At 38.0% G+C, this 24,048-nt stretch overlaps 2 protein-coding genes across 3 annotated transcripts; one reads left to right on the top strand and one right to left on the bottom strand.

Annotated features, from left to right (window-relative positions):
- Window positions 1-2,344: 2,344 nt before the first annotated feature.
- Window positions 2,345-3,495, bottom strand: LOC308492717 (uncharacterized protein; the record flags this gene model as incomplete). The annotated part of the gene is made up of 2 exons (XM_081037987.1): window positions 2,345-2,411; window positions 3,067-3,495. One exon carries the CDS (start codon window positions 3,493-3,495, stop codon window positions 3,172-3,174), a length of 324 nt encoding a protein of 107 aa, XP_080894113.1. The 3' UTR covers window positions 2,345-2,411; window positions 3,067-3,171.
- Window positions 3,496-3,612: 117 nt separating this feature from the next.
- Window positions 3,613-22,617, top strand: RWDD1 (RWD domain containing 1). Of its 2 annotated transcripts, XM_081037970.1 has the most exons (9): window positions 3,741-3,950; window positions 4,501-4,617; window positions 5,160-5,287; window positions 11,135-11,200; window positions 13,402-13,532; window positions 17,627-17,770; window positions 19,286-19,418; window positions 19,917-19,979; window positions 22,327-22,617. In XM_081037970.1, the coding sequence occupies exons 6-9, from the start codon at window positions 17,645-17,647 to the stop codon at window positions 22,446-22,448; spliced, it is 444 nt and encodes a 147-aa protein (XP_080894096.1). In that variant the 5' UTR covers window positions 3,741-3,950; window positions 4,501-4,617; window positions 5,160-5,287; window positions 11,135-11,200; window positions 13,402-13,532; window positions 17,627-17,644; the 3' UTR covers window positions 22,449-22,617. The 2 variants fall into 2 exon arrangements, with proteins under 2 accessions (XP_080894095.1, XP_080894096.1); XM_081037969.1 differs by lacking the exons at window positions 4,501-4,617; window positions 5,160-5,287 and having other exon boundaries at window positions 3,613-3,950.
- Window positions 22,618-24,048: the final 1,431 nt, after the last annotated feature.

The raw sequence follows: 24,048 nt of genomic DNA, 5'->3' as shown, positions 1-24,048 counted from the left end.
GCAATTGTTGACTCTGAAGGTGGAGTCAATGCAGGCAGCCTCTAAACACTGGAAAAATCAAGGAAATGGATTCTCCACTAAAGCCTCCAGAAGGAACACAGCCCTGCTGACACCTTGACTATAACCCACTGAGACTTGTCAGATGCAGTAAGAAATGTATACTGTTCTTACAGAACTCTACAATAATAAAATTGTGTTAAGCCACTAAATTTGTGGTAATTTGTTAGAGTGGCAATAGTAAATTAATACACATGACAATACATTTTAGGAGTTTATAAACCCACAAACCTGTCGTGACTGACACCCTCTGGATTAAGACCTCTTCAAGATAATTTTTAGGGCAGGTATTCTGTGATTCTATATGCACTGATTCTCCGCCCTAGGCAAAACTGTTGCTCCTATATTTAAATAAATAAATATATCTGTAATATAATATTTCATAAATAAATAAATATATAAAACACAATGTGTTCTAAAGTGCAGAAAGAACAACTGGATATGTACTTTACATGTTTTTATAGATGTTTCAGCCTAAACTACAAATCAAAAATATTTTAATGTATTTTTCTTCTGTAGTTGCCAGTTAGTGATATCAACAGAACTATATGTATTATAAACTACTTTATAAGGTAAACATATTCCATTGGATATGTGGGAAAACAAATGCCAAATGGAAAGACTTATCTGGATCTATGTGCTTTATTGAATACATAAATTTCATAAATCAAGAGAAATTGGCCTTTTCTTAATAAATTTATGCCTGTCTGCCATTCTTTCACTGAGATAATTTGAAGTTGAGAAAACTGCCTGCAAAAAAAGCATCTTTACTCTGATAATGATTTAATAGATCCAAAGCAAAAAACATCCAGTAACTACTGGCAGAGCTAGAATAAAATTTAGTATGCAATTCAGTAATGCCAGCAGCCAGTGCCTGCTATTCTGCATTTTGACCTCATTCTCGGAATTTTCTAGGACCCTCCCTTGTGGGCCAGTTTCCTCCTTTCCCGACGCTCTCTGAACCTTTCCTTTCTGGCTGCACTCAGCCTTCCACACATCGCCACCAGCTGGGCGGCCAGGCCAGGCGCCTGTGGGAGGAGCCAGACCAGTGGTCACATTCACTGGCAGGGGATGTGCTTGACAAACGTGGGAGAGTACAACGTTTTCACACGATCAGAGGCCAGAGAGGAAGGACAGCGATATGAGGGAAGGTTGTAAGCCTCGGAGCACATAGCTGACACACCACCCCAGCGGACTGCCTGGTCAGAGGCGCGCAGCCTGCGCGGGTGTTCACTCTGGGTTACCACCCATGCAGCGCACTGAGCAAAGCACTGCGACACCCTGTGGGTTAGGGGATGTTGGCACTTCTGGTTGGAATGCCCCGTGTTCTGTAAAGTGTCTCTGTCGCTGTCAAAATGAGAGACCAACTAAAAATTGCTTAGTGATGCCCATGTAGGTGTGACAAAGATTTTCGGCGTGTTTTCTTGATTGCATTAGCGCTGGATTCTTAGGGAGTCTGCTCCAGTATTAAAAAACAAGAAAACAACAAAACACTCTTCTGTATTCTGAAATATGCTTTACAGTGAATATACAACAGGTTTTGAAAAGGATGTTTTACCCAAAATCTGTTAATAAGAAGGTAAAGGGGCACTACATTTACTAGATTAAAACTTATCAGTGTTAGCCTTTTTCTAATATAAACCTTAAATTGGTTGGTTTGCTGCATCTATCTTGATAGGCTATTACCACTTAGGAAATTTTTTTTAAAAACTTTGATTTTTTTTCTTTAATCCAAAGCTTATTTAAAGGTGTTAGCAACTTCCTTGCCAAACTCATTCTATATCCCTCACCTATCATTTAGGTAAAAAGAACTCCATCTTTCCAGTTCTTCTAGCCAAAAATTATCTTTGACACCTCTCTTACAACCTACATCAAATCCTGACAGCTCTACCTTCCAAATATACCCAGAACTTGATCACTACCTCACCCCTTTCATTCGGACAGTTCTGGTCCAGCTTCGTTGTCTTTTGCTTAGATTACTGCCATGGCCTCCTAATTGGTCTCCATATTTTCAGACTTTGTGCCCCTAAGTATATTTGCACTCAGGAGCAAGAACGGTCTTCCTACATTAATGGAATCAGATTGTCACGCTTCCATTTAAACCCTCCAAAGATCCTATGTGATCTGCAAGCCCCCCCTCCCACTCCCAACCAGTTCACTGCACCAGCAAGTGGGCCACAGCTTAGGACCTTTGCACTGACTGTTCCCTTTGCCCAGAAGCTCTTTCCCCAATTACAAACCATTAATTTCTCCGAACTGAGGATATCCAGAAAAATAAGCACCTTACATTTGCAAAGTTACTTCCTGTATTTTACTTGCTTCTCACCATCTTCAGGAGAGTTCCTGCTTTCCTTCTGAAAGTTAAAAGAATGCCCCAAATCAATCCCTTAATACGTAATACGTGGGATCAGTACCCAAGTGTACCTGAATGTTTTAAGGTATTTCTCTGCTATAAGTAAGCAATACTTCTCAATAAAATATCAAGACGCCTCTGTTCCATGGGACATCATCATTTTAGGATGACTAAAGAGAAATTTTCAGAGCCTCATCATTAGGGAGCTTGTTATTTAAACACTGTTTCCCCCACTACACAAGTGAAACCAGCTTTACTACAGGTAACAAAACAAAAATACAAAAACGTGTGAAAAATCCTTTAATGTTGGATTATTTTCTTACATTTTCCCCCTTCTTTTGACTTAACGTAAAAATGTTCCTTCATTATAAACATAAATAGTTCTTTAAGAGTATTCTCCTAAGAGTAACATGCTTATTTAGCCATTTGCTTAGCTTTTGCCATGGTCGTCCTTTGAAAATTTCCTTTGTAATTGATGCGATGCACTTGGAGATGACAGAGGTAGACATGCATTTTAAGCATATTCCTCAGTTTCATTCTCCCCAATCAAAGGTTCTGAACAGTTTTAAGTATTGATACTTTTACACTGCTTATCAAAACTGTTACCGAAATCTACACCTCTCTACATCAATTCACAGAGACACGCAATAGCATACATGTTTAAATCTATGTCCAGCCACGTTCATTTTATAAATTCTGAAGCCCAGAGATCTGAATCTAGAACCCAGATCTCCGGACTTCCGGTCGGTTTCTCCCCGGATTCACTTGGGCTGGCCATTCAGCAGCTGGGCCGACATTTCGGGACCGAGCGGAGCTCCTGCTGCTCTCTGCTCCCTGGGCTCCACACTGCTCTCGGCCGCGCGCCCAGTTCCCGTGGCCCGCCAAGGACCTTGGAGGTTGGAGAAGCGTAGGAGTCCCCCGGCCTCCACCATCAGCCGACATTGGGCTGTGCGCCTGTCCGCCCCACCAGGCCGTAGGGTCGCAAACCGGAACCGGAAACGACGAAGCTCGCGGAAGCCCCCGGAGTGTCTCCCCCGCGGCACCGTCCCGCGCCGGCCCGCGAGGCCGTCTTTCAGCCCCGACATATCGATCGAGGATGCCGCGCTGTGGGGCTTCTCCGGCTCAGGCTCTGCAAAGCCCAGGAACCCGCCCTAGGTGTCCGTGACGAATGCCAGACCGAGCGCCTGCACCATCCGCACAAATCCCGAGCGGGCGTGGGATAGGCGGCTACTCAGTGTTCCGCAAGCCAGGCACAACCAGTCAAACGCGGAATTAGGGAGCAAGCGCAGGCCGGCGCGAGCCCGTTGCTCCGCAGGCCGGGCCTGGCTTTGGGCCCGGGCCTCGCAGCCGGGGACTCTGCGCCTGCGCCCGCCCGGCCGCTGCCAGCTCTCCCGGCGCGGCCGCGGTCCCGGCTCCAGCGCGCCGCCTGGGTGTCTGGGCGATCCATGGGCAGCAGCGAGGGCCACGATGACAGATTACGGCGAGGAGCAGCGCAACGAGCTGGAGGCTCTGGAGTCCATCTACCCCGATTCCTTCACAGGTGGTACTTCCGCGGCCGCGGCCCGGCACCTCCCTGGGGTGGAGTGGGATGGGTCGGGGCCGCCGCGGCCCTCGGTCTCCCAGGCCGAGGAGATGGAGCAGGAGACTGCAAGGCCCCGTGGCCACCTCGCCCACCACTCGCTCAAGTTCTCCCGAAGCTTCAGGCACTTAGGAGGAACTCCACGGCGCTTTCCCTTTCTCCGCTTCTTCCCTGAAATCTGAAAGTCCGGGCGAGGCTGGCAGGTCCCTGGAGAGTCAGGCCTCGAATTGAGTAGTCGGGGCAACTGGGGTTTCTGTGTAACGTACAGCAACCCGAGGTTTTAATGAAATAACACGAACACAGACGTCCCAAGTGGAAGTACTCTTTCCACAGCTACAAAGGTGTCCGTTTTCACGTTTTATTCGGGTAGGAGCTGTTTTTCATACGCTGTTGTTTCTAAGCTTAATGGGATTCAGAGTGCTGTTCTCAGCGTCACCCGGAATCAGTTGGGAGAGTAGCTTTGTCCCTGAAGTTTGTCGTTTTTCTTTTCTTTTCTCTTATATGCTGGCAGTTTGCTGAATGCCCAGTGAATGATGTGGCCCACATTCAGTTCCACTGTAAATTGACAGGTTGTTAGACTGGAAAGGATATTAGACATCATCAAGCCTCTACTCTTGCTGCAAGCAAGGTAATGGAGGCTCAGGAAGGGTAAGGGGCTTGCTCTGGGTGGGCCAGCAAGGTAGCGGCGGGACTGCTGAGAGGCAGGTCTGGAACTCCTTTCCTGTTCATGAACCTTCAGACATGGGACTCGGGATCTAGGTCCAGCGGGGATGAGGGGCAGCAGGAGATTGGTTTGCGGGTTAGGCTAATGAAAAATACCGTTCAGAAGTTCATCAGCTGTGTTTTAAAGGAAGAGCATTCTGTATTAAGCCGTGCTTCAGGTGATTCTGAAAATGCAGCAAGATAACCGTATCAGTGTGGCTTCTCCCACATTACATTCCGTTTTTGAAACGTGATCAAAAAAAGCCAATAAGAACTAGAACCTAGGTTTGTGGGATTTATGTTCCCTATCCCTTTCTTTGAGTGTTGTCCATCATTGTCAGAATTCGGAGTGTCAGGTATGTTAACTCAGTAACCCCTCTCCCTTTCATTGTTTAGTGTAGTTTTCTTAGCTCGGACTTTTGACCACTGCTTGCAATGGTAGCAAATTTTGTTCTGCTTTGCCAACAGGCAGATGCCTCTCAGCTATCCCTGTATAGCTCCAGTCCTGTTCATGTTCTCTTTCACCAGCAGTACAGCTGTGCTGTGAGGATATTAAGGGGATGAGTGAAGAGGGGTTTGAGAGTGTCATTAACTGGGTGAGTGTGTATGGAGTCTAGCTCCCTTCTCTCCTTATATATTAATGTCTAAATAAAACAGAATAGAGGGTCGGTCAGTTGTTGGATATATTCTTAATTGTGACGTACAGTCATATCTAGTACATTGGAAATGTAATAGGCATGAATACTGCGTAGGCAAAGATAAGAAAGCATAAGATGTGCTTTTCTTGTCTTTGAACATAAGGTATCCCTCATTAATTAGTGTGCATATAAGCTTTTGTAAAAGTGGTACGTTTTTAACCTTAAAACAATCTTAGGATTCTTTCAAATTACTAGGCTCTGATATACTGTTTCCCCAAAAATAAGACCTAACTGGAAAATAAGCCCTAGCATGATTTTTCAGGATGACATCCCCTGTACATAAGCCCTAACGCATCTTTTGGAGCAAAAATTAATGTAAGACCCGGTCTTATTTTTGGGGAAACATGGTAGTTTAGTATGTACAGTTCTTGTCAGATGCAAAAGTGCTTGAAGATTCTGAGCCAGGGTAATAAAAGATACTTTATGAGTCTTTGACGCATGCAAGTATTCTGCAGGATTAGCCGAGCCCATCTGTCTCTAATTCCTATCAGCATTCCTACAAGCTTTGCAATAAATAAATTAAATTGAGATGTTGTGATTTTCAGTTCTTCAAGAACTTTGCCTTACTCCTTACCATGTGCTTTATGAAACATCTCGTGGAAAAGTTATTGGCCTTTGGAATAAAATGTTTCCATGTTTGATCTTTTGAAATCTTAAGGATTTGCAAGGTTTATAGCCTTCCTTTGTGTTGATGATTTCATACTTTAATATTTTCGTATCAGGTTTAAGAAAGAGAGCTTGCGTGTTTCAGTTTGCAAAGGAACACGAATTGGTCATTTTCTGACTACATTTTAAATCACATGTAATATTAGATTTTTTCATATTAGATTTGGTAAATGCTCAGTGCTGTTGATGAAGGAAGTAGATGACTATTTTTTAAGTAGATGACTGAGTGCTTGACAGAGAAGCCTTTGTTAAGCATGCCGTGACTCTTTTGTGCATGCTGGAGGGGCACTGTCCAGTCAGCCCGTGGTCCTAGCCACGTAGACCTAGCCTAACCTCAGAATTGATTGGTTGATATTTACAAGGAACTGTTGATCCAGTATTGCATTTGTTGTAAATTTAAGAAATCATAATACAGTTTCTTTTTTTTTTTTTGCCTATTCTGTAGCTTGATTGCACATTGATTCAATCCTCCTAACAACTAGTCTTCCAAAATATAATGGACTCTCCTGATAACACATTCTCCTTTGGTATTGCTTCTCTTGGCAAGGTCCTACTGAGGTAGTAGAATTTGGTTATTTCCTCTTCTGTATCAAAATCTCTGCTTATGGGGAGTTTTATTGGAACAAATTGGTTGGCTTCAGGCTAACCAAAAGTCAAGCTCCCGTAATTCTGTTTGGTCTTACAAAGAGCAATACATAATCCTGTATCACCTCTAAGTAGAGCCATGAGCATTTAACATTTATAATTGCATTTTAGCGATGGGGCAGAAATCATCTTGCAAAAGCAGTTTTTCTAAGACAGACACTTCCTAAAAATCAGAGGGACTTATTTTAATATGAGCTGTCTGGTTCTTCATAAAAACCTTAATGTCATTTGTGTGTCCCCTTAGTATACCTTTCAGCTTGTACCTCCGTTGTCTCTGTTCTTGACAAAATCCTTAATTCTGTCCAGTTCACCCTCATCTGCCCCTATATCATCCAACACTTCTGCCCCTCCACTTGTTCTTTCCACTACGCCCAACAACCTTAGTTTTGTTCTGAAAAGTATTTGATCCACTTACAGTGGTGGAAATCTAATGTTTTTAGTGAAGGCCAATGTTTCCTCTGCTTATCCCAAATCAATAGTAATGCATTGGAATGGGATTAGTCCTTCATCAAAAGTCAGGAATCATTCATCTTTACAAGTCCAATGAAGACACTTCCATCCCTATTTTAGTCACCTCCAAGCTTTGTGATATAATTCCTTTTCATGTTTGTGTGTGTGTGTGTGTGTGTGTGTAAACACATTTATTTTTTAATTAGATTCAGCCATGGCAGAAAACCTCAAATAACAGTGGTTTTAAAAATGTGAAAGTTTATTGCTCTTGTGCATAAAAGGTAGTTATGTAGTTTTTAGTTCCAGAACTCCTTAGAGACCCAGGCTTCTTAATTTTCTGTCACCCCTAAGATGTAGTCTCTCCCTCTTGGTCATGATGGCGACATTCCTTTTCCATACAGTAGGTAGCTAAAGGAATGATGGAAAGAAAAAAAAAAAGGAAAAGATAGCATTTTGTAAGGAAATTCCTTACGTATGGAAACTGTTAAAGGACTTAGTTTGCTTCCATCTCATTTGCTGGAACTTAATCATTTGGTGAGACCTAACTGGGGAAGAGACTGGGAAATACAGTCTGTATTCTGGGTGGTCAATATGCTCAGTTAAAAATCGTATAACTGGAAGAAGGGGAAAGTGGATCTTGAGGGATATTAACATTGTTCTTCATCCTTTTTTTGTTCCTGATTCACAATTTTTTCCCTAATGGCTGCTTGGTATAATGAGTATTATTAGCTCTGTGTCCTTAGACAAATCACATAACTTCTCCTTTCCTTAGTTGCGGTATCTGTGTAATGAGGAATGTGTAACGTAAATACTTTGTAACTGTTAAACAATGTAGATACTCTTGACTAGAAATTTGCCGCATTCGCATTCGTTGCTGATTCTTCTAATATGACTTCATAATTCCTTGTCTTTATCAACAAACGGTTTTGATTTCCCTTTTCTTCAACTGCATGGGGCCATAGCCACACCTTGGACATGCCATCTTCAAAATTTTGATCTCTAAACTTCCTCTTTCTGTCCATAAACTCTGTAGCCCTACAGTTCTTTCATTCCCATGCTTTTACTTAACATGCCTCCAATGGTTTATCATGGATTGATAGTTTATCAGCTTCTTTCTTGTTTATCTTGCCTCCTAATTCTGTCTGGTCCCCAAGGTCAGGCAGTTCAGTGATGTTCTTGCTGGAATCCCCATGTTTTCATTTACCAAATATTTGCCATATATGATTGTTAGAAGCTCAGTCTATTGGCAAAAGACATCAAATAAGTAATTTATAACAGTGTGATGACTCTTTCATGGAAGTATGTATAGAATGCAGTTGGAGCATAAGGAGAGGGGAGAGTCTGAGTTGTTTTGGAGAATTGAGGAGTGATGAGTTACGAATGAGACCTGGGGAAGGGGCACAGCATGTGCAGAGCATGACTCTGAGAGAGCAAAATGTGTTCACAGGAGAAGTGGCTTGGTATTGCTAGAATGAAGTGAGAAGTGAGTCATGGAAAATGAGACTTGACAAGTAAGCAGGGGCCAGATCACAAAGGGCCTTGTTAGGCATTTACATACCTTGTTAGGAATTTACCATATGTTCGTACAGGCCAAGGGTTCAGCACCCATTTTCTCCCCACATAGGTACATAGACACATACACATACATTGTAGGTGCACATTGTAGATGCTGCCATGTCTTACTTGGATCTCAACAGTTGGGTGGCTTTACAAATAAAATAGGCTTTTCTTGAGTGTTTTTAACATTTCAGGCATGGCTGCTGCAAAAGAAAGCTGTTAATCTCTGGCACTTTTTCCTCCTATTTTTCCCCAAATTTAAGATTCCTTACAAAACTGGTGTTGGTCCTTATTTCTCTCTAGTGATCTCATTTAGTCTAATGGCTTTAGCTATCAGCTCTCTATGGATGATCCCAGATTAAATTCAAGCCTAGCTCTCTTTAGCTCCATTTGCTCATTTCTGATTGCATACTCAGTACTTCTAACTGAAACTGTCCTGTGTCCTTCAAATATGTCATATTTAATTTTTATTTTGTATTTCTTGTTTTTGTTAGTGACACCGCCATCCTCTGCCTATAAATTCACAATGTCATTCATCACTGTGTTCCCTGCTATTTCCACCGCTGCCAACCTAGTTAAGAACCTCATTAACTTTGCTGGGATGATTTCAATAGCTATCTAGTTTGCCCTTGGTGTCATTTCTCTCCTTCCATTTTATGCACTGTTGCTAGATTTACCTTTCTATGTTTGAAAATACAATTCTGACCATATTGCTGCTGCTAAAAAAACAAAACCCACTAAAAACCTGTCACGGTCCACAACTAAGCTTTCAACTTTATTTTCATAGGTAGAGCCAATCATATTGTAAAAACTTTATTATAATTTCCTTTCAAGGACTTTTTCAGCATGGGCTGGCTTGCCTGAGGCCTATTAAAATATGAGTCCAGTGAGTCTTTTATCTTTTCGACAAACACTTTCCTAGTAATCATAGGTGTTCATTATTGCTTCAAGTACTTTTAAACTTCAATTAAAATGAAGTCATCTGACTTGAAAATTTATTGATAATGAATATTTATGAAGGCCTCAGAAGTTCCAGAGTAGGAGAATCTGAGTGCTTTCCATAGTGACTTCTTCAGAGATCCCCTGGCTCTTTTATTTCGAAAAGAGGCTACTTAGCTGCTACGAACCTTGATAGGGGCTGATACTTTCCAGGCCCAGCGTGAGGCAGTTATCATGGGTGTCTTGAATTTTCCTTGTTTCTTCTTCTAATGGTTCTGAATGCAAAATTTGTTTTTGTTTTTCTTCTTTTATTCCATTAGTTTATTTCTTTCATTGAGCCAAAATTTACTGAGTTTCTAGATACTGCCAGGCACTGATCTAGGCGCTCTCATAGAATTTTTATAGTATTCTTGGGAAATAGATAATAAACAGATATATAGTATCAGATAGACATCGGGGTGTAAAATGGTACATAAAGCTTTCTTATTTATGTAATTATTGATTTATGTGACTTGTCTTACTTAACAGATTGTAAGCAATTTGGTGTTTGGATTTATGGCCAGTTTTGTAATTCCATGAAAGAAGGCAGAGGCTCAATAATTTGTGAAAGAATAAAGTTTGGTTTTAGAGATGATGTGGGAGAGAGAGATAGCTAGAAGATACAAACTAACAAATTAATATTTACTATTTGTCTCGGAGATTCTAGTTATGTTTCAGAATATATAAGTATAAAAATTAGTGATAATACTGAATATTTATATATCAATATAGTTTCTAATAAGAAACATCAAACTCTTTTGTCACTCCGTTTGGGAATTTTTTAGAATGTAGTTTTCCTTATATCCCCTGTTTTGCTGAAAATAAGACCTAGTTGGACCATCAGCTCTAATGCATCTTTTGGAACAAAAATTAATATAAGACCAGGTATTATATTATATTATATCACACTACACTATACTACACTGTATTATATTACATTATATTATATTATATTATATATATTATATATTATATATAATTTATATTATATTATATTATATTATATTATATTATATTATGTAATACCCGGTCTTATTTTACTGTAAGTAAAATAAAATAAGTAAAATAAGACTGGGTCTTATACTAATTTTTGCTCCTAAAGACGCATTAGAGCTGATGGTCCGGCTAGGTCTTATTTTTGGGGAAACACGGTAGGTGGATATTTTGAATTAAAAGGTAAATTACTTAATTATTTTAATTGATTTGATAAATCTACAGGAGGGTATCTACTATAGGTATTTCTTTCCAGATTAGAGACATCCCAAGATTTAAATAGAAAATTGATGGATGTGCTTTATCATTTGAATGTTCTGTTCCTTTTGTATTTGTGGAAATGGAAATTCAAGCTAGGGGAACAGTTTCCCCAATTGGATAGTGATATTTTGCTAATAAGGAAAATGCCTTAGGAAGCTTCTTAATAACTTAACCTCTGTGTATATTTTCTTGCAGTATTATCAGAAAATCCGCACAGCTTCACCATTACTGTGACATCTGAGGCTGGAGAAAATGATGAAAGTAAGTCTAATAAAAAATACTTGCGGTTTTTCTAAACCTCTCAGGAATTTTACTCATTCTGCAGCCACTCTGTGCTGGGCATTGAAGGTGCTAAAGTACTGGTAAGAATCTAGTTTAAGTGTTGTGTGGTTCTAGTTGGTAGTATGATGTAAACATGACTTACAGAGAAATAGAGAGGAAGTCAACAAGATATATTCTGACACAGTAAGCTTAGTGTTTAAAAGTGAGGCAGAAACACAACAATACCCCAGATGGAGAAAGGGTAACAGATTTTTGGCCAAAAAAGGACTTTGCATGCACACACATTTCAGTGATTGTGTGGTATTCCATTGAGTGATTGTTATTTTTCCATGACTGTTTTTTGTCTTTGGACATTTAGATTGTTTACTAGACTTTTGCTGTTATAAATTAGGCTGGATAAACATCTGCATGTTTTTTCTCTCTTTAAGATGGATATCCTACTATTATATAAATACATTTGTATAAAACCAGGTAAAACCACTATTACACAACTATAGAACTACGACAGATAAGCAAGTTGAAATAAAGCATCTATAAAACTAATAAATTAATTTAAACTTGGCAGATGTTCGGTGGGGAATATCTGAAGTTCATCTCTACCTTTAGTCCAGTTCAGTTAATATTGTAATTTGATAAAAGCATTATGTAAGTTGATGTTAATCCCAAGGATTTTTTTCACTGTTAAGCTAGTCAACTAAAATTCTGCCATGTGATACCAATTTTAGTGGTATCACTTGATAACTCTAAATCTGTCTTATATAACTGAAAATGAGGTTAGCATAGAGATAATACTGAAATCTGAATTAAAAGAGTGCTGGATACAGTTATTTACATACAGCATATTATACGTAGATAATATTTACATATAGGTATTTATATATATAATCTGAAAAAAATGAGCAACTGTTTGCATTTTGTTTAAAATGTAAATATATGCATAGAATTTTTTATCCATATTTTAAAATTTTAAAAGGATAGTTTAAAGGATCCTTTTAAAAAAACTTTAAATATACTAAAATGGTAACCGTGATCGTTTCCTGATAATAGGATTATTATTGATTTTATTTTTACCTTAGTGTATTCCTAAATTTTTTATAATGAATATCTATTACATCTTATAGTAGAATGAATAATATTTTTTAAAAGTTTCTTTTTTTAGCAATAAAATTAGAAACATGTTAAGCAAAAAAGAAAAATGCCGAAAGACACCGTATTTCTTACTGACCTAACACTTAATCCTTCTTATATCCATTGACTCATAAAAATGCTGTGTTGACATCCTACACAAAAATTAAAACAAAATAGCAAACCAGCGGCACATTTTAAGAGAAATCTGGATCTGAGTTAAAAGCATCAAAATCATGAGGTTTTAATAATTAAAATGTGAGTTTTAATTATTTAAGAAAGGCGAAATCTAGACAAAGGATCACGTGGCTAATAAGTTTTAACAGAAAATGTGTATTATGTCAGCTTAGTTGCAAATTACTTAATAGAACTGAGAATTCACTAGGCTGGGCTGCAGAGAGATACCTTGTACTGATGTGCCTGCCTGTAAGAATCTCACTCCAATAGTGAGACAAGTGAGATCTGTCAGTTGGCACAGGCCAAAAGAGTGAGTGGGAATATGTAGATGAGTCAAGTTAAAAGTTTCTCAGACAACCTCTCAAACTGTCCAATTCAAAACCATGTCATCCAGCAACCCCTTAGCAGTCCTCTGCTGTCATTGTACAGACAGAAGCATAGACTCCAAGACTAAAGCCAGATCTGCACCGGGAACTCTGTCTAGTAGAGGCCTGAAAATGAGCCTTAGACAGTACTTTTTCTATTATATCTGGTACCTTTTGTTCATCTTAAGGAGGGTTTTTAAATGAGTGGCTTGTATCCATCCTCTTTCTCAGACATGCAGTATGGTAGAATACTAATAAGTAGTAAATGTATTTCATGTGTTAGAAGTGATTTTTGGTATTCCCATGTTTTCACTTTTCCTTGTGGTATGTGTTGTTCATGTTAGTGATTTTCTGTCTGGTCTCATAGTAACCTTGTTTTTCTTTGCTGCAAAATCTGCTGTGCTACTTTTCATTGACACATTGTAAATTAATTACTGATTCAACCAAGATGTGGACTTCTCTATACTTTCTATTTTAAGGTATTCATATCAAACTCTTATCTTGTGTCTTTAGCTGTCCAGACTACTCTCAAGTTTACATACAGTGAAAAATACCCAGATGAAGCCCCCCTTTATGAAATATTCTCCCAGGAAAATCTAGAAGATAATGATGTCTCAGGCATTTTAAAATTATTAGCACTACAGGTAAGGAAATAAATTTTGTAATTGCATTATTTTATTAGCCTTAAGTATTATACATTAATTTCAAGAATCGGAAAAAGCTGTTAAATATATATCATTAGTATCTGAACAAGCAGATTTCATTTTAAAATTATAAGCACTACAGGTAAGGAAATAAGTTTTGTAATTGCATTATTTTATTAGCCTTAAGTATTACACATTAATTTCAAGAATCAGAAAATGCTATTAAATATATATCATTAGTATATGAACAAGCAGAATTCATTTTATATATATATATACCTATATATATATAGATATATATATATATATATATATATATCTATATATATATAGTATATACTCCTATATATGTATTCACAAAGCATCTTTATTTTTGTTTCCCACTGCACCTTTAAACTTTGAGTAAGAGAAGTTTTCCCTGTACCCCTGTTTGAATCTCAGTCAGCCCCATGACTTTTAGATGATAAGCAGTCTGGTACGTACTTTGAACTATAAATACAGCTTCAATTTGGTTCTTAGAATAGCCAGTCCCCTGTGCAGTTAAAAATTCTAACTTTAAAAAAACGAAAACTTCCAGCCTCTCTGACCTGCTGCAGGCTAGTGGCCTACAATCTGGGAAGAGAACTGGTGATTGTTTTTTTCCCTGTCTCTCTTCCCTAAACTTACAAACAGCAATGATGGTGTGTGACTCCTCGAAGAGGTGATGTTATGTGGAAATAAACACGGGTATTGGAAAGTTTTTATTTGGCCAGTTCTGTGGTGGGATGGGCTACCCACAGTCTGGGTGTTTAAATCTGTCTCTTGCTTGGGTAGAGAGTTTCCATGGGTTCTTCAGAATAGGGTGTAGGGAGGGCAAGTAAAATCTTCACCACCTTAAAATCAGAAGTCCTAGTTTTGTTTGTTTGTTCTAAGAAGAATTGACAGGAAACATGTCTCTACTTTAAATATAACTTGTATATTTTAAGGTCTATTGGTTTTCTGAATGCTGATATTTTAAAAATACCTGGACCTATTAGAGAATGGAGAGTGAAAGAAGATATATCCAAGCATGAATTTATGCTGATCCAGGGCCCTGTTCACTCTGTTAACCAGTATGAAATTATACTAATTCTATTATCATTTGGCATAAAATGCTTCCTTTAAAAACATTGCAGAAAACCTGAGACAATATGCTATATATTCAGTCAGTCGTGTATTTAATATGTCATTTGATCTGAGTGATTTTTTTCTTTGCATTTTATATTTTATTCATACTCAAACTCCTTTCTTTCCAAAAGAAAGTTTTAATTTCTTTCTAATTCTTACATGAGATCAGATGTATTGAGGGAATATTTGTATTTTTTCTCTAAAAATAGTTGTATTAATTTTTAATTATCAAAATATAAATTCATGTTACAAAATACTCAGAAAATCAGGAAATAATGAAGAAGAAAATAATGATTACTCTTAATCTCACCAACCAGGTAAAACTGCTTATTAACATTTTGATGTGATATAGTTCCAGACTTTTTTTCTTACGCTTATATTCAGAGTCCCTCCCTTTCACCCCTAGTTAGAGCAATACATAATGTTTTATAACATCCTTTTTTTCACATAACAATATAGGAATGGGCATCTTTCCATTTTAGTAAACATATGTGAATCATTATTTTTAGTAACTGCATAAAATTTCACTGTAAGTATGTGTAATTACACATACCCTTTCTGAAACAACTTCAAATTATTTCTCATTTTTGCCTGTTTTGCTATATAATTCTTTGAACATTCTTATATATCACTATTTGCTAATCCTTACAGCAGAGTCTCCATTGAATCTCTAGTACCTGGCACATAGTAAACAATCAAATATATATATATTTTTTAATTTAAAGAATGAAATACTGATAAGTGTACTAGTCCAGTGTTAGAAGTACGTAGCTTAAAAGGTATGCATACTTAATTACGCACACATTTCAAATTGACCTTCAAAATGGTTGTGCCAAGTTAGGATCTCACTATAGCTATTGAAGGTGTCTGCTCACATTTGCTAACACTAGAAAGAAAATGATGACAAAGATGAAAATACTATATTCATAATTTGAAATTCTTTAATTATACAGTAATATGGATATCTTTTCATATGATTTCTAGTTACATAGTTTCCATATGAATGACTCTTTGCTTTCCTATTGGAATACTTAACTTTTTAAAAAGAGATCCTACTGGGATTTATTTTTGAAATGTGTCAAGCATTAAGTGACCAAGACAGACACCATCCCCCCTCTCATGGATTTTATATACTCTGGTGAGAAATGGGGACAAGCAAGCTGAATACCATTATTCTGTGTGAGACATGTTTTGATGGGGGAGGTACAGGATGGCATGAGTGGACGTAGATTTGAGGCACGGGAGACACTTCCAAGAGGTAGCTGAGACCTGAAGAAAGAGTTTGCCAGGCAGTAAAGGGAGTAGAAGAGTTTCAGGGTAGATGAATAAGCTGTTAAGAGGCGTGAAAGTGAGAGAGAAGAGATCATTAATTCCTTTAAGAACTTCTAGTCATACTAAATGACTTGAGCTTAGAATTTGAGGTTGGTGGTTATGTGTGATGGAATTAAAGAGGGTCGTTCCCAAAGGGTCTTCTAAAGTGTTTAAAAAGTATGCTCTCGTTCCTGATTGTTTTGGGAAGCTATGAGGGGTTGTGTGTGTGTGTGTGTTGAATGGTGAGAAAGTTGGTATCAGGGGTGACAAGACCAGAGTATTTTAAGAAGAGCAGTTAGGAATTTCTTGTAATATTCCAAGCTGAAGATGATGGTGTCCTGATGGTAGTGTTAATGGAGAACAGTAAGCGAACTTAAATGATATCTAAGAATGTTAGATATCTTAAGATGTTACTGTACTAAATACTATAGGCAGTTGTAACACAGTTTGTATATACAGTATTGTGTATCTAAACATAGGAAACATACAATGAAAATACAGTATAAAAGTTAAAAAATATACCTGTTGGGCACTTACAAGAATGGAGCTTGCACGATTGGAAGTTGCTCTGGGTGAATCAGATAAGAGACAGTGATTGAGCTTGGGATGGGATGGGAATGTTCCGGTTGGGTGGATGATAGTGTGGTTCTCTGAGGTGGAGAACTTAGATATAGGTTTTGTGGAGAAGATGATGGTTTCCGTGTTGAGGTTCCTGTGGGACATCCAAGTCACGGTCCAGTGGGCAGTTTTCATACGGGTTTGGCACTCAGGAGAGAGGTTTGTTTAGAGTCACATTTAGGATGGTTAGCATGGAAACACTGCAGAGAAGCTCCACTGAAGAGGATTGAACCCTAGTACTCACGGAGGACCCAGGAGATGAAATACCCACTCGAGTGCTGCTGAGGCCAGCCCTGTCGAAGGAATGCTTGGAAATCTATTCTAGGACAAAGATTCTGCCTAGCGTGTTTTGGATTTCTTTTCTTTTTTTGTCTGCTTTCTTGGAACTCTATCTTATTTCTGTAGATAAACAAGATAATCTTGTTTCAGTTTATGCTGCCTTCAAATGAATAAGTTCCAAATAGCTTTTGAATTATATCCTTTTCATGAAACAGAGATGCTTTTATATTTTGTTTTAAACCATTTCAAATCAAAAGAAAAAATGGGAGATAAAGATAAATCACAAAAGTACCTACATTTTTTATTATTGTATTACGATAGAAAATCACTTTAGCCTCAAAGTTAAGTTCATTGTCACAACTCTTAAAGTACCCAGAAGGAACTAAAATAATGAAAACATGCTTGAGAACTGATGTTACTAGCAACTGTAGGAAAGGTTTTCTGAATTCTACCTACATTTATAATTATTAAACAGAATTTACTGAAATATCTGTTTTAGGTTGGACATAGCAAATTACATAACGTTTTAAAGTTAAGAATTGTTATTTATATATAATGCTCAATTCTTAAATGATCACTTTTCTAATGTCAGAACTTACAGCGTATAACTGAATTAGTAATCATATTATAAATGTGTGGAGTTCAGTTATTATGCTGAAACATTTTTTTTATTCGTTAGTTTAAATTTTTTCTGAGAAGTATGCTTCTCACTACAACCTCGTTTTTTTGTTGTTACATAGGCAGAGGAAAACCTTGGAATGGTGATGATCTTTACTTTAGTGACAGCTGTGCAAGAAAAATTAAATGAAATAGTAGATCAAATAAAAAATAGAAGAGAAGAAGAAAAGAAACAAAAAGAAAAAGAAGCAGAAGAAGCCGAAAAGGTATATTAAAAGCTACATTTTATTTCGCTATTCTCTAAGCCTGGTTTTTTTGGTTGTTTTGTTTTTTGGAAATTTCATTAATTTTTTTGGAAGTAACAAAAATAAACAAAAGTAAATTTTAGTAAAGCTTTTACTAAGTAAAATTTTAGAAGTCCCTCTTTTACTTGGTTGTATAGCACAAGTAATGATTAATAATCAGTTAATAAAGTTTAGTAAAGTTCATGCAGGTAAGATCAAGAAATACAAATTATTTCACTTATGGTATATAGTTTGGAATTATAAAGCCCTCACCAGAGTGTTTTAAATAAAGTTAGGCATGGCTTAACAGATAAATGTTCTAAGAAATGCATCATTAGGTGATTTCATCATTGTGTGAACATCATGAGTGCACTTACGCAAATCTAGACAGTCTAGCCTGCCACACTCCTGGGCACTTACGGTAGGTCCTGTTGCTCCTAGGCTGCAAGCCTCTACCCGATGTTACTGTACTAAATACTGCAGGCAGTTGTAACACAGTTTGTGTGTACAGTATTTGTGTATCTAAACATAGGGAAGGTACCTGTGTGGGACACTTACTATGAATGGAGCGTGCAGGACTGGAAGTTGCTCTAGGTGAGTCAGTGAGTGAGTGGTGAGTGAATATGAAGGCCTAGGACATCACTGTCACTACCGTAGACTTTATAAACACTGTGCACTCAGGCTGCACTAAATTTATAAAATAACATGAGAGTAAATCAAGCACAAGAGAAAATGACACATGAGATTTATGAGGTTGCTGCCGGTGAAACACGGCTCGCAGTGTTATAGCAAACTTTTTTATTTTCATGAGTAGAAAGAGTACGTTATAAAATAATGGTAAACGGGACAGTATCTAGTAAGTACATCAGCCAGTAACATAGTTGTTTATTATCGTTATCAAGTGTGTACTGTACATAATTGTATGTGCTGTATTTTTATACAGCTAGCAGCACAGTGTGTTTGCTTACACCAGCATCACCACAAACACACAAGTAACGCGTTGCCCTGTGTTGTTAGGGCAGCTACAACATCACTAGGCGAGAGGAATTTTCCCATTCCATTGTAATCTTTATAGGACCATCATCTTATGGGTGGTCTGTCATTAACCAAAACATTATTATGCAGCACATGACTGTATTTACTAAGGTAAAGGAAACCTCAAATTCTGAAATGAAGTGAAAAGATAAGCTCCATCCTAGTGTTGTAAATTGATGCGTGTTGAAAACATTAATACTGACAGCAACAGTTTTCTTCTTTAAGGGTGAATAGCAATGGAGATACGTTGCATATTATCTTTGATTTGTGTAATAAAAATAAAAAATGGACTTGTCCAGAGTAAAATGCCTAAAACTAGTGACAGTAGCCAGTGCAGGCAAAAATCACATTAAATATTTCAAAACTTGAAAAAGCTTTTCTGTGTTTTACCTAGATCATTGGGCTTTATTTTTTAAATTGTTGTTTCATTTATCTGGTGACATGTCTTTTTTATTTTCTAAGCAATTATTTCATGGCACTCCTGTTACAATTGAAAATTTCTTAAGTTGGAAGGCCAAGTTTGATGCAGAACTCTTGGAAATTAAAAAGAAACGAATGAAAGAAGAAGAACAAGCAGGAAAAAATAAATTAAGTGGTATGACTCTCCCCTATCTGTTCCCCCCAAACTCTTCTGCATTGCTTCTTGTATAGCAAGAGAATCATTTGGACAGATTTCTATGAGAAAATAATATACTTAGGCATGTATGACAGAAAGAGAAAGCATTCTCTACTTGATGATGTATCTTCGCACATAATTGTAATGAATAGTTATGGATTATCTTTGATCTGAATATTGCAGTGGCTAGATCTTAAGATACAGCTACCATGACTTTCAGGATCATAAGCCTTAGAAGTGACAGAGTCAAATCCATTTGTTTTTCTAGGACTCTTACGGCAGACAGGGTTGTCACTTGTTCTATTTTAATGCAAATGCATTTCATATGCCTCTTAGTTGAGTTCAAAAATTTCTTGAAATTCACAATAAAACAGATTTTCAGACTTGTTTTCTTGGGTTTTTATACTTTTTAAAGGGTTGTAGAGAAGATGGGGGAAACCATGCTGTTCATATTAAACATGTTTCTTTTTTTTTTAGGGAAACAGCTATTTGAAACAGATCATAATCTTGACACATCTGATATCCAATTTTTGGAGGATGGTAAGATAATATTAGAATTCCATCTGTACATATTATTTCTAATATTAAACCATGAAAGTCAGAGTGATAACTTAATGTGAATTTTTCCTCCCAAGGGTGTAAAGAAATACATTTTGAAGGATAAATTGTAACGTTTGATCAATTTATACATTGAATTATAGCAATGTATTCTTTAAAGTTTTCTGATAAACTGAAGCAAAATCAAAGATAGCAATAGATAAACAATTGTGGTCACATTACCCTCTCACAACTAGTAAACCAAGCTATTGTGACTTAGGAGATCTGTTTTCTTCAGATTTCTAGTATCATACATCTATGGAAACTGTATTCCGTGGTCTGTCATGGAGCCTTTTAAAAACCTGAGATCTGGAGCTCCCCTTGCCCACTAACGCAAAATCTTACATTTCATACCACTCTTGCTCTCTTTGGGGCGTCTGTTCCTTATGTTTTCCTCCTTCTCATTTTTATTCTAACTCTGCCCTCCTTAGGACTTCCGTCTGTGGATTATCCGTCCATCCATCCACAAGTATTTATTGTACCCCTGCTACTATAAGCCAAGCACTCCCCTGGCCATTGAGGATACAACAGAGAACGGCTTAGAAAAATTCCCTGCCCTCATGGAGCTTATGGCATACATCTGTTTCTTAAACTGTGCTTCATACTGTCACACCTCCAGTAGTGCCCTACATACTCGTAGGATTCTGCACGTCATTTGTTAGCCTCCTGTCATGCTCATGTTGCCAGTTGGGGATCTTCTAGCATCTGGCCTTTCAACCTTGTCCCGGGACTATCTGCTGGAGAATGCTAAGAAGCAGTGTTGATGTGGCCCGCTGTTACATCATGCTTCTTAACCTTAGCTGCTCCCTTACTGACATTCCATATTTTTTAAGTGTATCTTACTGGATTCTGGCTCCAATATTTTTATAGTCTCAAAACAAACAAAAACCAGCAAGGATGTCCTCATCTATCTCCTTCTCACTTTAAGGGCTCATTTAACCTCCTATTTTGTTGAGAAATTCTAGATCCAAAAAACTTTGTTTCACTCTCTCTTCTTGCACTTTAGAAGTTTTACTATCTTCACTCATTCTTGACTTCTCTATGCTAGTGCATCAGTATCTCCTTATATCCAATAACTTACCAAAGACTATTGTTTCTGCCACTGAAATGTCTTCTCAACTCTTTCCTCCTGATTTGAAGATTTGTCATTTTTCACCTGGACTTTTGTGGTAGCTTCTTAAATTGTCTCCCTGCATCAGTCTCTTCCCTTTTCTAGTGACTTTACCTACTCTATAGCCACCACCTCTGTGGTGGTGTTTCTAAACCCTGATTTAATTATGACTTTTCTCTCCTTAAAATCCTTCGATGGTTGTCTGCTGCTTAGAGGACAAGGTTGACGTACGCAGGTCTTCAGTCTAGTCTTTCTCTTTCTTATCTCCAGATATTTTTCTTCAAGAATCTTATGTTCCGGTTAGAAGTACTCAAGGTCTTAGCTTTTCTCTCTGCCTTTGCATATACTTCTACGTAGAATTACTTCATTCTGCCCCCACTTTCTTCTCGGTGGATTCAAATTTATCATGAAGATATTTCAGAGGTCATCTGCTCTGTGAAGCCTTCACTGCCTCTCTCAGGCAGAGCCAATCATTTTTCGGCCTGGACTTGGAAAATTTTATTTTATTACTGAACTGCTCATACGTGTGAAGCAAGTCTCATTTTCATTGAGTTGAATGTCAGTGGGCTGGAGTCTGGGGAGGAAGATGAACAATTTTGGGTGAAATTAAGAGTACTGTAGTATCCTACCTTTATGTATTTCAGACAAACTGAAGGAAGAGTGAAGATGTTTAATGCAAAGCCCGGGTATTGTGCCCGATAGGGCTTAGATAACTTGGAATCTTGGAAAGGCATACCATTGGTTATGAGGGGAACGGGGTGACAGAGAAGATCAAGTTAACTTTATCAATTAAATAACAAGTACAGCTGAGCTTTAATGATGTACATATCTGCCACTATTGTGTTCTGGTATGGGGCCCATGGTCAGTGGTAGTCGACTTTGTGTAATCAGCACATATCATCATTGTCTTCAACTTACCACGTGCCACATAAATAATTCATTCTACAAGGCTTATTAATAACTGGGTTTTTTAGACTATGAACTGGAAGCATGAAGTTGTTCTTCAAACGCGTGAGTCTCTGCTAACCAATACAGACCACTGTCGGTATAATTTGCAGTAGGTAGGGTTTCATCACTTGCACCTCCCACGCGCAGGTGGACGTTTCTGCTTGGTGCTGCCAGTTGTTGTATCTTTGATTCCTTACTGGAGGACTGAAGGTGAAATCTTGTCTTTTGCAGCTGGAAACAATGTGGAAGTAGATGAGTCTTTGTTCCAGGAAATGGATGACTTGGAGCTAGAGGATGACGAGGACGATCCAGACTACAGTCCTGCTGAGCCCGAGAGTGACTTGACTGACTAATGGACTGTCCCCGTCTGCGGAGAGGCGCGGCGGCCACAGCATCTGTGGCTATGCTCGGAGCCTGTTGGTGTTCCTTTCTTTTTTTCTAAGAAAAAATAATTTTCAGGAGAATATTCTTCTGATGCCTTTCATCATTGAACTTAATAAACTGACCTTAACGTTTCAAATATACGATGTTCAATTCCTCTTATTGGTGGGAAGCAGGAAAAATATTTAAAATCATATAGTGTTGGAGAGAGACCTGCCTGTCACTCCAGACATGCATATAGGCTGCTGCTGTTGCTCAGGTGTGGTTTTTATACACGGCACTGGACTAACTCAGAACTTCTGTGGTGGTTTTTGGATTCTAAGTGTTGTCATTCATAGAGAGTATTAGAAGACTGAGGTGATTAGAACATTAAACCTTGTGCATTCTAGCCTTCAGGCGTGATAAATTGAAGTCTTCACAAAACCAGAAGCCCATATTATAGTCAGCAGAAAGTGCACGTTAGTCCTGTGGTAGTATTTGAATCCGAACCATCTGTGGAATTGTTAAAAGGGGTGCACTTTAGGCCCTTATCAGTTGAGGTTAATAAACACTGAGCCTCAGTCTGAATTTTAAAACAGTGAAATCGCATGCCAGTGACTCGGGACTGTAGTGCCCACTCCTGATGAAGAATCACGGTCCTACTGTTGTGGAGTCATGTGTTGTGATGTTCCCCTGCGTTTCTAATTACCCGTTGTGAAGTGGTCTGAATTCTCGGGGTTGGACACTGTCGACAAGAGAACCACACATTCACATCTGTGCACTTACGAGATCTTCAGAATAATTTGGAATGATTGACTTGGGGATTCCAGGTAGGAGAGTCAGGCTTCATGCGAGTTGTTATCCAGTCACTGCAATTTTGCAGGATTGAATTTTAACCATAATGAGAAGTGATTTGTGCTATTGCAAATAGCTGCCTCCATTTAAAAGTACGTCTGCATACCCACAAACAGCAATATTAATTGCACATTTATTTTTGCAGTCAGACATTATGATTAAAATCAAATACTTGAAGACAAAGCTGTCATTGAGGAATTTAATGCTTTTCACAGCCTTGATCTCAGACCAGTGAAAGGGAATGGCAGTCATGTTCAGCATTTCTTTTTTTTTTTTAGTTTCAAGTGTTGAAAACAACATGATTAAACATATACAACCCTCACAAAGTAATAATCCCCCCAAGTCTACTACACTCTCACATCGTACATAGCTATTCCAATACCATTGACTATATTCCCTATGCTATACTTTACCTCCCATAACTATATATATGTATGTATACACATGTATAATTATAGCTGACAATATTATTCTACATCAACTTCAGGTGTACAGAGCAGTGGTCAGCATCTACACAATCTGTAGTGATCCCCCAATAAATCCAGTACCCATCTGACTCTGTAATATTTACATTATTAATCATATTTCCATTACTGTATTTCACATCCCTATGACTATCTTGTGACTAACAACTTGTACTTCTTAATCCCTTCACCTTCTCCTTTCCCCACCCCCTCCCATCTAGCAACTATCAGTTTTTTCTGTATATCTCTGAGTCTATTTCTGTTTTATTTGTTT

The sequence above is a fragment of the Rhinolophus hipposideros genome, assembly GCF_964194185.1.
Source record: "Rhinolophus hipposideros genome assembly, chromosome: 3".
Taxonomy (NCBI): domain Eukaryota; kingdom Metazoa; phylum Chordata; class Mammalia; order Chiroptera; family Rhinolophidae; genus Rhinolophus; species Rhinolophus hipposideros.
This window is presented reverse-complemented; position numbering and strand designations above follow the sequence as displayed.